The sequence below is a fragment of the Oryx dammah genome, unplaced genomic scaffold (genome assembly GCF_014754425.2).
Source record: "Oryx dammah isolate SB20612 unplaced genomic scaffold, SCBI_Odam_1.1 HiC_scaffold_3, whole genome shotgun sequence".
NCBI lineage: Eukaryota > Metazoa > Chordata > Mammalia > Artiodactyla > Bovidae > Oryx > Oryx dammah.
In genome coordinates this window covers 115,858,723-115,870,947 of record NW_024070187.1, presented here as the reverse complement: position 1 = coordinate 115,870,947, position 12,225 = coordinate 115,858,723, and the positions used below count along the sequence as shown (strand labels likewise).

At 68.2% G+C, this 12,225-nt stretch overlaps 1 protein-coding gene and 1 long non-coding RNA gene across 3 annotated transcripts in view; one reads left to right on the top strand and one right to left on the bottom strand.

Moving 5' to 3' along the window:
• The window catches only part of LOC120861848, a 6,585-nt gene extending 6,446 nt beyond the window's left edge, over window positions 1–139 (bottom strand). Inside the window, exon 1 of the long non-coding RNA XR_005720625.1 lies at window positions 56–139. This is a non-coding gene — a long non-coding RNA (uncharacterized LOC120861848). The remainder of the gene's footprint in view (window positions 1–55) is intronic.
• Window positions 52–12,005, top strand: FGFRL1 (fibroblast growth factor receptor like 1). Of its 2 annotated transcripts, XM_040237718.1 has the most exons (6): window positions 52–142; window positions 8,366–8,638; window positions 9,748–9,828; window positions 9,925–10,209; window positions 10,300–10,653; window positions 10,756–12,005. In XM_040237718.1, exons 1-6 carry the CDS (start codon window positions 64–66, stop codon window positions 11,196–11,198), a joined length of 1,515 nt encoding a protein of 504 aa, XP_040093652.1. In that variant the 5' UTR covers window positions 52–63; the 3' UTR covers window positions 11,199–12,005. The 2 variants fall into 2 exon arrangements, with proteins under 2 accessions (XP_040093652.1, XP_040093651.1); XM_040237717.1 differs by having other exon boundaries at window positions 61–142; window positions 9,925–10,653.
• Window positions 12,006–12,225: the final 220 nt, after the last annotated feature.

Below are 12,225 nucleotides of genomic sequence, written 5' to 3'. Positions count from 1 at the left end.
CGCCCCCCCACCCGCACGTAAATGACTGGCCTCTGAATACCCCCCAGGGCCGCACTGGCCGAGATGACGCCGAGCCCCGCGCTGGTGCTGCCGCTGCTGCTCCTGCTGCTGGGGGCCCTCCCGCCGGCCGCCGCCGCCCGAGGTGAGTGCTGGCGCCCAGCCCGGCGCCCCGGCCTCCGCCAGCGCCGCCCCTTTCCCTCAGGCCCTGAACTCTGCCACAGTGCCCGCCTGGCGCGCGTGCCTGCGCCCCGCCCCTGCTGGCCGCGCGCAGCGCGGCCCCTCACCCACTGGGCCCCCAGCTCACCCACGGGCCAGTGCAGCTCACGCGTCGGCCCCACACCCAAGGGGCTCCTCAGCCATCTGCGGAGCCTCTCCTCTCACCATGAGGTCCCCCAGATCACCCACAGGGTGACCTCACTGTGCAGGCTCCCCCAGCTCTGGCACGGGGTCCCACACTGGCTGGCAGGCTGGGCTCTCGCCCCAGTTCCCCTCAGAACACACACATCCACCCACCGCAGCAGTTGAGGGCAACCACTGGTGGAGGATTCCTGGGCAGTGGGCAGTTTGGCCACAGTGGACCCAGTTAGGCCCCTGAAAACCTACAGAAACCCCCTGGTGGCCAGCGCCGGGTATGGTATGGGGACAGTGGGGACCTTCTTGGCATGTGGGCCTAACGACCCAGACCAGTGCGCTAGGCCTGCCCGTCTCCACGAAGGTGCAGGGTTGGGGCCAGGGGACTGAGGACCCAGCACACGGCGGGGGGAATTTGGGCCTGTCTTAAAGCAGATGCTGAGGCCACCTCCTCAGGCACGCAGTGCGTCCCTCAGCGTGGCGTGTGCCGCAGCAGGGCCTGGACGCGGGCTCACACACTTTCTGTGCAAGGGGGCGGCCTCAGATACCCCTGGAGGGAGCCCTGCCCCGGCAAGGGGCGTCCTTGGCTGACAGGCGATGGGTGACGCGTGCCCGTGGCCTCTCACCGCCGCGTTCCGTGCTGGCCTCCTTCAGCGAGGCGGGACCTGCGGCCAGGCCAGCCCTGTGGGTGTGTTGACCACTCAGGATTGTCCTTGCCCTGTCCACCAGTCCTCTGAGGCGTCGCTCCCCGCCCCCGCCGCTGGCCCGCAGGCGCACCGAGCCCAAGCGGGCCTCACATGGCCACATTCGGGTGTGAGGTGGCGGGCGGCGGCCCAGGTGGGCCTCATGCCACGGTGCCGCCCCGCCTGCCCTGCCGGGGACTGGCTGGCTCGCTTGAGGGTGGGGCTGCCCAGGCGTGGCCGAGATGGCAGTGTCCGGGGCGCTGCGGACACTGGGGTCATGCCCAGCAAGGCTCCCCACCCCTGGGGCCAGCAGCTCAGCCTCCAATGTCTCTTTCATCTGCCTGGACTCCCCCATCCCTGAACCTGCCTGTCCTCTGGCCACTTGGCTAGGGAGGCTCGGGAGGCCACTGGCCTGACCTGGCCCCTGGCTGGAACCTGAAGTGGAGGGGCGGGTGGCAGTGGGCCGTGGACGGCCGTGGGCAGCAGGGCCTGCCTTGGCACCGAGCGGCCCCCCAGGGGCTATACCCCGCTCAGCGCCCTTTGGCTGAGGCCTTGGGCTGCATGGTGAGGGCCCTGGTGGCCGTAGGGAGGTGGGAGCTGCTTTCCAAGGGCAAGGGCCTCTGTGGTTTCTGGTGGGGGGGTGCTCTTCCTGAATCGTGTTGACTTGTCCTCCAGGCCTGGTCTGGAGGGTAGAGTCGTCTCAGGCCCTTCCCACTTGGCGCGTGAACAGGCTGAGTGTGGACCTTCTTCAGGCAGGCAAACCAGCGCAGAGAGTTTGGGTGGTTTTTTGAAGCCGCTTTCCCCGTGGTGTCACAATTTCTGGAATCAGTACATTTCTAGACTCAATATTTTTAAGGTTCCCCTTTTCCTAAAGTTTCACAATCTTGGTGGGTTAGTCTTAAGCTTTTTTTTTTTTTCAAATTTGAAAAAAGAATCTGGCTTTCTCCGTTTCCACTTTATTTCTCACAGTGGGAATTCGAGAGGCTCTGAGTGAAGAGCCTTTTACAATTTACTTTGAAAGAAGTCATTTCAGGGTTTTCTGAGAAGCGCCACGTCTGGACTTTTCTGACGATGGTGCAGTGGACGGTCTCTGAGTAGCTGGCCCTGGAGGCCCCTCTCCCTCCCCTGGACCTGGCCAGCACGTGCCCGGCCACCTTCTGCCTGTGGGACGGTGCAGACTTCAGGCCGACTTGCCTGGGGGCTGTGGTGGAAAGCTCTGCCAGGGCGTGTGAGTCCACAGGGAGGCGTGCGGCCGCCAGAAAGGCTGTGCTGCGCGTGCTAGTGGACCTCAGCCTCTGCCGGGCTGCAAGGGGCCTCCTCCTTGCCCCCCAGGCCCCTTCAGGCAGTGTCGGCCAGCGTGCGGCCGGGCCGAGGTGGACTCACGGGAGCCCGGCCCAGGCTCTGCGAGGTGGATCTAGGCCAGCGGCCCACTTATGTCTTGTCTTGGGCCCCACTCCTGGAAAGGAAAATAAACCACTGCCCCCTCTGCAGGGAAGAGGGAGCAAAGAACGTCGCCCTTGGCTGGGCCTGGAATTGCTGCCTACCAGGCTCCGTCTCCAGTGCGCCAGGATCAAGGGGCCCCCAAGTCCTCCTGGCTCTGCGGCGGCCCTAACGAGGGAGTTGCTGGTTTTCTCCAGTAGCAGCCCCAGCCTCTGGGTCGGCTGGGCAGCCCAGGCCCCACGGATGTGCGGGGGAGGCGGGCGGAGGCAGCCCATCTTGGCCTGCTTTGCCCCGTTCTATGCCTCCACGGGTGACTGCAGCCTGGTGTGTCCCGGGGACAGCCTCAGTGAGCAGGTCAGCATGCGGAAGGAAGGGGTGCCCACCCCATGGACACCCTGTCTGGTGCGGCCCCCCACTCTTCCTAGCGGTGGTCCTGGGTGCTGCCGTAAGCACAGCCTGCCTTCTCTCAGGGCCCAAGGCGAGCAGGGGCCACCGTCCTGTGGGTTTAGCAGCCCTGGGTCCCCTGGAGAGGCTCGGGTGTCACAGGACCAGGCGGGATGGGCCTGGAAGGAGAGGTGGTCCCGGTCAGGTGAGGCGAGGAAGGCCTCCAGCGGCAGGAGTGTTGTGGGCAGAGGTGGGCAGCCCACCACGGCCAGGGTGGGCATGGCGCCTCGGCCTAGCAGGGTAGGGCCCTCGGGTGGGGAAGGGCTGGGCTGGTTGGCTGAGGGGAGCGTCTGGGGGGTGGTCTGCTGGGGCTTTGTGTGCTGGGGCCTCCGTTCCCACCCTGTGCCCCGCCGAGTGGCTGGGGCAGGGTCTGGAGGTGGCATGCTGGGGTGGGGGGGCGCATGCCCACACTGAGCAGACTGGCCCGGGGAGGGGGGGCACTGGCCCAGGGTTGGGGGGCTTCTGGAGCTGTCCCCAAGCCGGAGGCAGGGCAGGGAGTTGCCCCAGCCTCGGGGCTGCCGAACCCCAGGGTTTCCCATCTTGGCAGGAAACACAACTCCTCTTCTTCCTGCCGGGGAGTTTATTTTGTGAGAGATTTTCACAAGCTGTGTGCTGGATAACGGGGCCTGTGGAGCTGGCAGGGAGGAGTGACACTGCCCCCGGGAGCCCTCGTGTCCAGGGCTGCCCCCCACCTGCGCGGCAGCCAGTCTGGGTCCTGGCTGCACTGTGGGGCTAGTCCCAGAGCTCACCCTGAGAGTCCGGTGGCCCACCCCACGGCCTCTGGGGCCTGGGGGTGCCCAGTCTGGGTCGCTCGGGCCTCAGGGCCTCGGGCCTGTCCAGGAGAAGCCGCTCAGGGCTCAGTGGAGCGGATGTGGGACCTGGCCGGCTGCTGGGGGTTGGTCGTCTGCGGCTGTAGCCTAGAGACCCCGCATTCGCCCTGAATGCCAGGGGGCTCCAGGCTCGGGAAGGGTCCTCTCGCCTCCTAGGTGACTGCCCCTGGGGTGCTCTGGGCCCCGGAGCACGTTACCCTGTCTGCTGCACCCAGCACGGCAGGCGTGGGAGGCCCCGGTGGACAAGGGCCCTCTCCGCCCTCTGACAGCTGGGAGCACGTCTGTGAGGTGGCGGCGGGGGGCAGGCACGGGCAGGTTTGCAGGAGGGTCAGCACTGAGTCTGTGGACCCGGTGAGGCCTTGGCACTGCGTGTCTGTGAGGTGGTGGGGGGCGGGCGCGGGCAGGCTTGCGGGAGGGTCAGCACTGAGTCTGTGGACCCAGTGAGGCCTTGGCACTGTACGAGGGCTGCCCAGTGCTCAGCCGTGCCCCTGGGCGGGCCGGGTGCTTTCCAATCACCGTCCCCCTCTGGCAGTTCCCATGGGCGCCCCCAGGGATGTGGCACCATCAGGGTGATGCTCTGGGCCCCCCGCCGGGGTCCTGGGGCTGGTGAGGGTGAGGCAGAGGAGCCCTGAGGCTGGCTTCCACTGGAAGTGGAAGGGGCCCCTGGTGCCCACTCCTGTGCCGGGCGGCTGGGCAGCGGGTGGTGGGGACACTCCCGCCGCCTTGCTCAGTGGGTCAGGCCGTCCCTTTGCCACGCCCAGAATGGCCTGGTTTCTCGGGCAACCACCTGTCCTGCGGGTCCTACCAGTTCCACCACAGATCCCGTGGGTCCGGCCCCCGGGGCCGCCCCGGGCCAGCTGGTGACCAGGAGCCTGTGAGCGTGTGCAGCTGTGCAGCGGTGCTGGGCGGGGGTCTGCCCGCCTCCTGGCAGCCGCATGGTGGTCCTCCCCTGTGCCCACCCCCCGCCCCGGGTGGCCCTGCCCTTCCCCCGGGGCCTTGCCTCCCTGGGGAGGGTGCTGGGCCCAGAGTCTGGCGCCCACCGTGGAGAACACCTCATGTGTCCCACCCCCTAGACAGCCTAGTGCCTGGTGCAGGCGTCCAGGCTGGCCCTGTTTGTCCACCTCTGGGGCCCAGCCCCCTCCCCACCTGCTGGCTTAGCTGGTCCCACACAGCACGATGGCAGCTCCCGACCGGCTGCCCCCACCCGTAGCCAGGCCCACCGTGGTTGGCTTGATCCACTGCCCGCCCCCGCCCCCCCAGCCTTCCGCGGCCAGAGCATTCCTCAGGCTGGAAACTTGGGGGCTTTGCACGGCTTGCTGGGGACCGAGCTGCCCTGACGTGCAGGCTGAGGGCTCAGGCTCCGTCACCTCACCTGCTCTGAGGCCTGTGGCACCTGGGGCTTGGGGGAGGGCTGGTGTCTGGCTCAACCCCCTTGAAGGGAGCTTGGAGTCGCAGGCCAGGGCCCACCAAGCACCCTGGGTGCCTGGGAGGGGTGAGGGCCGACCTTGGGGTGCCCCTGCTCCCCGTGGCCAGGCCCCTGGCAGACTGTGAACAGAGCAGGGAGTGTGGGTCCAGACGGAATGGCCAGGGCAGTTCACCCCGCCCCAGGGGGGCAGAGGCCACGAGGCGCGGGTGCTGGGCTTTGGGGTGGCCCCCGGGCCCTGTGATGATGACTTGGGGGGTTTGAGGGGGCTCCAGCTGGGGGTCCCTTCTCCATCTGCCCAGCACCTCTGCCCTGGGTCGCAGCAGGGTCTTGTTATAGCAAACCTGGGGAAATGGAGCCTGCAAGCCTGGGGTCTCCGGCTCCCAGAGGAAGGGGTCCGCACCCCCTGTTGGGGTGTGCGTCTGGGGGACAGCCTATGGGGGCAGTATCATGGCCGCGTGTGGCCCCATCTCTGGGTTCCCCCCGTGGCTCAGGTGTGAAGAGTCAGCCTGCAATGCAGGAGACCCAGGTTCGACCCTTGGCTTGGGATATCCCCTGGAGGAAGGCATGACACCCCGCTCCAGCGTCCTCGCCTGGAGAAGCCCATGGTCAGGGGAGCCTGGCGGCCTACTGTCCACGGGGTCCCAGAGTCCTACCGACTTAGCAACTGAACGCTGGAGCAGCTGCAGAGCTTGGGGAGGTGGTGGGGGTGGTGGAGGGAGGGGCTCTGCCCCCTTTGCCCACGCCCACGATGCTCAGCCTGCATCCTGGGTGAGACCCTGCACAGCCTGCCGCCTTCACACCCTCTTTGCACCTTGCCTGTGCCCCAAACCTCCCCACACCGTGGTTGTGGGGAGGTGCTAGGCTGGGGCTTCCTGGAGGCCGCGCTCCAGGGAGGGGCGGCAGCTGGGCGGAGGGCCTGCCGGGAGCTGAGAGGCCATCCCCCTAGGCCCCCCCCACACCACCAGGCCCTGCAGGGGCCCCGGGTCCCCAGGCGAGCCTCAGTTTCCATGGCAGAGCGTCGGGATGCCCCGTCCAGGTGGAACAACGGGGCTTGTGTTTCCTGGGCTAAATATAGAGCTGCCGCAGCCGGTGCTGGCGGCCAAAACCCCTAGGAGTATGGGGGGCCGGGCCTCCCGCCCTTGAGCCTGCGGGGGTCTCTGCGGAGGCTGCCCAGGCGGCGCGCAGGTGGGGGCGGGGCAGCCGCGCGGGAGGGGCTGTTTGCTTTGGGATGCGGCTGGCTCGCCGGCCTCCGCGGGCCCTGCCTCGTCCTCCTCTGCTCAGGCTGGCTCGCGGGGCCACACTTCCGGCCCATCTGGTGGTCACCGGACCCCATCCCTCCTCTCCACAGTGACCCCGGGCAGCGTCTGCGCCACCCGCCGTTGCCCCACCCCCACTCCTGAAGGCCTCCTTCTGGGGAATGGGAGGGCCCGCATGGTTGGGCCGGCCCCTTCTCTGCCACTGAGGCAGGCTGCTCAGGGTCTCAGGGTGTTGGCGAGGGCCCAGTGGTGCCTGCAGGCTGTGGTCAGGACAGGCAGAGCCCCACCAGGGAGGCTCTGCATACACGCGTGTCTGTGTGGACACGTGTGGGTCTGCGGGTGCGATCCTTGGGTCCAGGTGTCGGCCTGGGGGCCTGGGGGCAGGCTGGGGGTACCCGCTTTGTCCTGCAGCCTGGGAGGCCCCTGGGGATGGTGGAATTCCAGGCGGTGACAGGTGGTGGACAGGGTCTGCCTGGGAATGAGGCCTGGACCCTGGGCAGCCTGGTTGGGCCCTCCTGGGGTCCACTTGTCTGGGGCTCCTGACGCCCCCTGCACTGTGCGCTGAGTGGGTTGCCTGGGGGTGGGCCCTGCAGACTGCGGGGTCATTCGGGAGAGGTGGTCAGGGGAAGCATGAGGGCTGGCTGGCCGGTGCAACTGCCTCGTGGGGGTCCGGTCCCCCAAATAGGATCTCTGTTGCTCACACCCCGGTCCCCTGGACGCAGAGCCTCGGGTTCCCCCTCCCAACTTGGGGCTCCAGAGAAGCTGAGCCCGGGCCATCAGCTCGCCCATCCCCGGGGGCACAGCCGTCACCCTCCCTCAGCACCCCAGGCAGGGGCGACGGGGGTCCACGCCCTGCAGGGGCCCTGGGAGCCGCAGCGTCTGCCACCCACAGGAGCACTCTGGTTGCAAAGCAGCAGTGGGACCAGCTGGCTGTGTTGAAGAAACACCAGCTGGTTATTGAAAACACACGCCGCCCTTGGGCCCCGAACGATAGCGTCTCAGAGCAGCCGCGCCAGGCCGGCACCTCTGCGCGGCCAGGACACCCGGACGCGGCCCTCCTGGCCTGAGTGGCGGACTCGAGGGGTGGAGGCACCTTCCAGTGGCTGGTGGCTGGAGTCCCGGGAGCCAAGCCCAGCCAAGCCCCTGGGAAGGGCAGCTGAGTGCCCAGGGCTGCCTCTCCTGGTCTGAGGGACAGGGGTGGCTGCCCACGAGAGAGGCCCGAAGCCCCCGTGGTCTTCCCGCGGTCCTGGAGGTGCACACGGGCCCTGGCTCTGGGCCACGGGCACGGCGGGGGCCGAGGGTCCCCTGGAGGTAGCTCGGTATCCTTGTGGTGCAGCGCCCTTCCCCCGAGCCACCTCCTGTTGCCGTAGACCTGATCGCCCCCATTGTAACCACACTTGACCCCAGAGGAACTGAAGCTGGACCCAGGCCGGGGGGATCAGGGACGGTCAAGGGCACCAGTGGCCTCAGCCCAGGACTCTGGCTTCTCCCACGGGAGACAGTGGTCACCATAGTGGGGGTGCCCAGCTGCTTGCCCTCTGACCCCAAGGCCTTGGTGACCTGGCGTGGCCTGGCTGGCAGCGGGGAGGCTCTTGTCCGGGCAGACAGACCTGGTTCAGTGTAGCCCAGGCACACACGGGCACAGATGCAGAGAGGCTCGCGTGTGTGCACCCTGCCCGTGAGGGGCTGTCCTTACTGGCCTGTGCACGTGTGTCCTTGGCGAGCCAGTCCTCCCGACTGCGTTCCGGCTCCTGTGTGAGAGTGCGCAGGGGCCCCTGTGGTCCGGGGGGGGGGGCAGGCGTTTCTGTGTGGGGTCCTGGGGGGGCTCCCGGCAGGGACAGCCCTCCCACCAGCTCTCAGTGCCCACGCTGCCTTCACCCTGACCGACCCGCTGCCAGCCCCCTCCTCCCTGACGGAGCCCTCTGACCCCCACAGGGCCCCCGAGGATGGCGGACAAGGTGGCCCCGAGGCAGGTGGCCCGGCTGGGCCGCACGGTTAGGCTGCAGTGCCCCGTGGAGGGGGACCCGCCGCCGCTGACCATGTGGACCAAGGATGGCCGGACGATCCACGGAGGCTGGAGCCGCTTCCGCGTGCTGCCCCAGGGGCTGAAGGTGAAGGAAGTGGAACCGGAGGACGCTGGGGCCTACGTGTGCAAAGCCACCAACGGCTTCGGGAGCCTCAGCGTCAACTACACGCTCATAGTGATGGGTCAGTGTTGGGGCAGGGTCTGGAGGCAGTGCTTCCCCGAGTGCCCACCGCCACCCCCCGTCCTGCCTGAACTTGACCACTGCCCCCCAGGACCCTGGGGTCCCGCTGGCTGCCTCTGAGTCCAGGACACCCCCCAGCCCGGGCTGCCTCCTCAGGCTGCACCTCGGGGGGTGGGGGTGGGGGCCCTTTCCTCCCGGCCTCTTCTCTGCCAAAGTTCTGCCAGCTTGAGGGGCCAGGGCTGGCTGGGAGACGGCAGGAGTGGGTGGGGGGCCCCAGCTGGAACCGAAGTGCAGCCTGGTGGGCCAGGCCGGCCGGTAGCCTTGGCGTCGGCCGTGACTTTGAGGCTCAGGTTTCCGAGTTCAGAGGGGCCGCTGGGAGGCAAGGGCCTTGTGTTCCCCTCTGCCTCCGGGGGCCTGGGCTTGGGGACTGGGCGGCGCCCCAGCATCCCGCCCTTCACTTGCTGGTACCAGGCGCTGGCCCAGCCCTCCCCCACGGGCGCCAGAGCAGCACAAAGGAGGAGCCCGACCCACACACCCTGCCGCTGGGTTCCGGGGTGGGGTCCAAGAGCTGGGCCTTGGTCTTGGGCCCTGGAGGCGGCGGCTGTCCCGGGGAGGGGGGCATTCCTCCGCATTCCCCCACGCCGTGGCGCCCCCCCCGGGGGGGCCCCCCCCCCCCCCCCCCCCCCCCCCCGCAGGTTCCCTCTGGACTGTGGAATGGGAATACTGTGGGTGTCCCCCACCACGTCCTTTCAAAGGGGAGGATGACCAGGCGGTATGCGAGCCATGTCAGCTCACCGAGCCCTCGGCCCCTTGATGTGGGCTAGGGTTACTGCAGCTGCTGGCGGGCCCCGGCCCCCACCGCCCCCAGGCCCTGCAGACCCCCGGGAGCCAGGGTGGGAGAGCCAGACCTCCGTCCCACCCACGCCTGGCGGGGTCACCTGCACCCAGGGAGTGGGCCGGGGGGCGGCTCCCGCCCAGCTGTCCCTGGGATTCTGAGCTGCGGGCGTGTATCCACGGCCTCCTGCTGGTGTGCTGGAGCCTCCAAGCTGGGCCTGGGCTGGGGTCTCACAGGGGCTACGGAGGCCCCTCTCACGTGCCGCCACCCCCCAGATGACACCAGTCCAGGAAGGGAGAGCCCAGAGCACGACAGCTCCTCTGGGGCCCAGGAAGACCCAGCCGGCAAGCAGTGGGGTGAGCAGAGGGGCGTCAGGTGGGCTGGGGGCTGGGCCTCACGGCTCCCCCAACCCCGCCTGGCCCTCTGACCTCCACGCCTCCCTCCCTCTGCAGCGCGGCCCCGCTTCACGCAGCCCTCCAAGATGAGGCGCCGCGTGATTGCGCGGCCCGTGGGCAGCTCCGTGCGGCTCAAGTGCGTGGCCAGCGGGCACCCGCGGCCCGATATCATGTGGATGAAGGATGACCAGGCCTTGACCCGCCCGGAGGCGGGCGAGCACAGGAAGAAGAAGTGGACGCTGAGCCTGAAGAACCTGCGCCCGGAGGACAGCGGCAAGTACACGTGCCGCGTGTCGAACCGCGCAGGCGCCATCAACGCCACCTACAAGGTGGACGTGATCCGTGGGGGGGGCCGGGGGCGGGGCGGGGCGGGGCGGGGGCTGGGGGCGGGCTGCAGCGCTGGGGCCGCGCCCAACGCTTGTCCCTGCGCAGAGCGGACGCGCTCCAAGCCTGTGCTCACGGGCACGCACCCCGTGAACACGACGGTGGACTTCGGGGGCACGACGTCCTTCCAGTGCAAAGTGCGCAGCGACGTGAAGCCGGTGATCCAGTGGCTGAAGCGCGTGGAGTACGGCGCCGAAGGCCGCTACAACTCCACCATCGACGTGGGCGGCCAGAAGTTCGTGGTGCTGCCCACCGGCGACGTGTGGTCGCGGCCCGACGGCTCCTACCTCAACAAGCTGCTCATCACGCGTGCGCGCCAGGATGACGCGGGCATGTACATCTGCCTGGGTGCCAACACCATGGGCTACAGCTTCCGCAGCGCCTTCCTGACGGTGCTGCCCGGTACGTGGGCCCCGCCCCGCCCCGCCCATGCGCACCAGCTGGGCTGTGGGATGCCCGCGCCCTGACGGTCCCCTCCCTGCCCCTCCTCGGTTTCTCCCGCAGACCCAAAGCCACCAGGGCCGCCCGTGGCCCCCTCGTCCTCCACCACCAGCCTGCCGTGGCCGGTGGTCATCGGCATCCCGGCCGGTGCGGTCTTCATCGTGGGCACCGTGGTCCTGTGGCTCTGCCAGGCCAAGAAGAAGCCGTGTGCCCCGGTCCCGGCCCCCCCGGCCCCTGCGCATCGCCCGCCCGCCCCAGCCCGCGACCGCGGCGGGGATAAGGACCTACCCGCCCCCGCCGCCCTGGGCTCCGGCCCCGGAGTGGGGCTGTGTGAGGAGCTCGGACCCCCGGCTGCCCCCCAACACCTGCTGGGCCCCGGCTCAGCCACCGGCCCCAAGCTTTACCCCAAACTCTACACAGACACGCACACGCACACACACTCACACACACACTCACACGTGGAGGGCAAAGTCCACCAGCATCAACATATCCACTACCAGTGCTAGGGCGCCTTGGGGTGGGCTTGCAGAGACCACAGCCAGTGGCAGGCTGGGGGGCAGAGGGCCAGCGGGGACAGACCGTGGGCCCATCTCCCCGTGCCCCGTGAGATGCACACGCACGTGGATGCGCGCACACACACACGACATACCTCTGCACACACACACACACACACACACACACACACACACTCAGACTGAGAAGCCTTCGGGAAGGTCTGTATTGTAACCGCAGTGCGCATGTGGCGACCGGCTAGCTCGTGAAGGAATCCCTTGGCCCCGTGAGAAGGATTTCACGGGGCCACCGTCCCCCCCACCCCGGCCTGGCAGGAGATCTGAGAGGCGCCCTGGCTTTGCAAACCGAAAACGCCGACCCCTTCCCTGCGCCTGCCTGCCTCCCTGCCCAGGCTATTTTTGCCACCACCTGTCCTGGTGTCCAGGAGTCCACCAGCACCCTGGACGGGTCGGGCGGGGCGGTCCTGGGCCCTGTCCTGAGAGGCTGGAGCCAGCTGGGGGTGACTTTCGTCCCACCCGGCCTCCCACTGCCAGAGAGGAGGGGCCTGGGTATTTATATTTAAGAAATTAAGATAATAATATTAATAATGATGAAAGGAGGAGTGGGCCACAGAGACTTGGCCTCTCCCAGGGCCCAGGACCCACCTGGCTTTGTGGCCACACTGGATGTCCACCCTGGCCTGGGCACCCATCAGCCCGTTACCCGTGGCCCCTGACCTCTGTAATTTTATATAGAGTTTGAGCTGAAGCTTCGTATATTTAATTTATTTTGTAAAACAAGAAAACATGCATCCTTTTCCTCGAAGCTGGTGTTCCTTCCCGTGCGCGCGTGCGCCTGTATGCCAGGAGCCCCGCGGCCAGGCCGCAGGCTCGGAGTCCCCGGGGCCCACCGTCAGTGTCCTGGACGCGCATCTCTGGCCAGCCCGAGTCTGGCTGGCTGGGGGTCTGCTTTCTCTACTGGTGTGGACCCCCGCCCCCAGTCCTCACCACAGGGCCTGTGCTCCTCCCGCCCCACTTTCCG

Coding starts and splice junctions, on each gene's coding strand:
- FGFRL1 (XM_040237717.1), top strand. CDS start 64: ATGACGCCGAGCCCCGCGCTGGTGCTGCCGCTGCTGCTCCTGCTGCTG. Junction 143..8,365: donor GCCGGCCGCCGCCGCCCGAG/GTGAGTGCTGGC, acceptor TGACCCCCACAG/GGCCCCCGAGGATGGCGGAC. Junction 10,654..10,755: donor CTTCCTGACGGTGCTGCCCG/GTACGTGGGCCC, acceptor TTTCTCCCGCAG/ACCCAAAGCCACCAGGGCCG.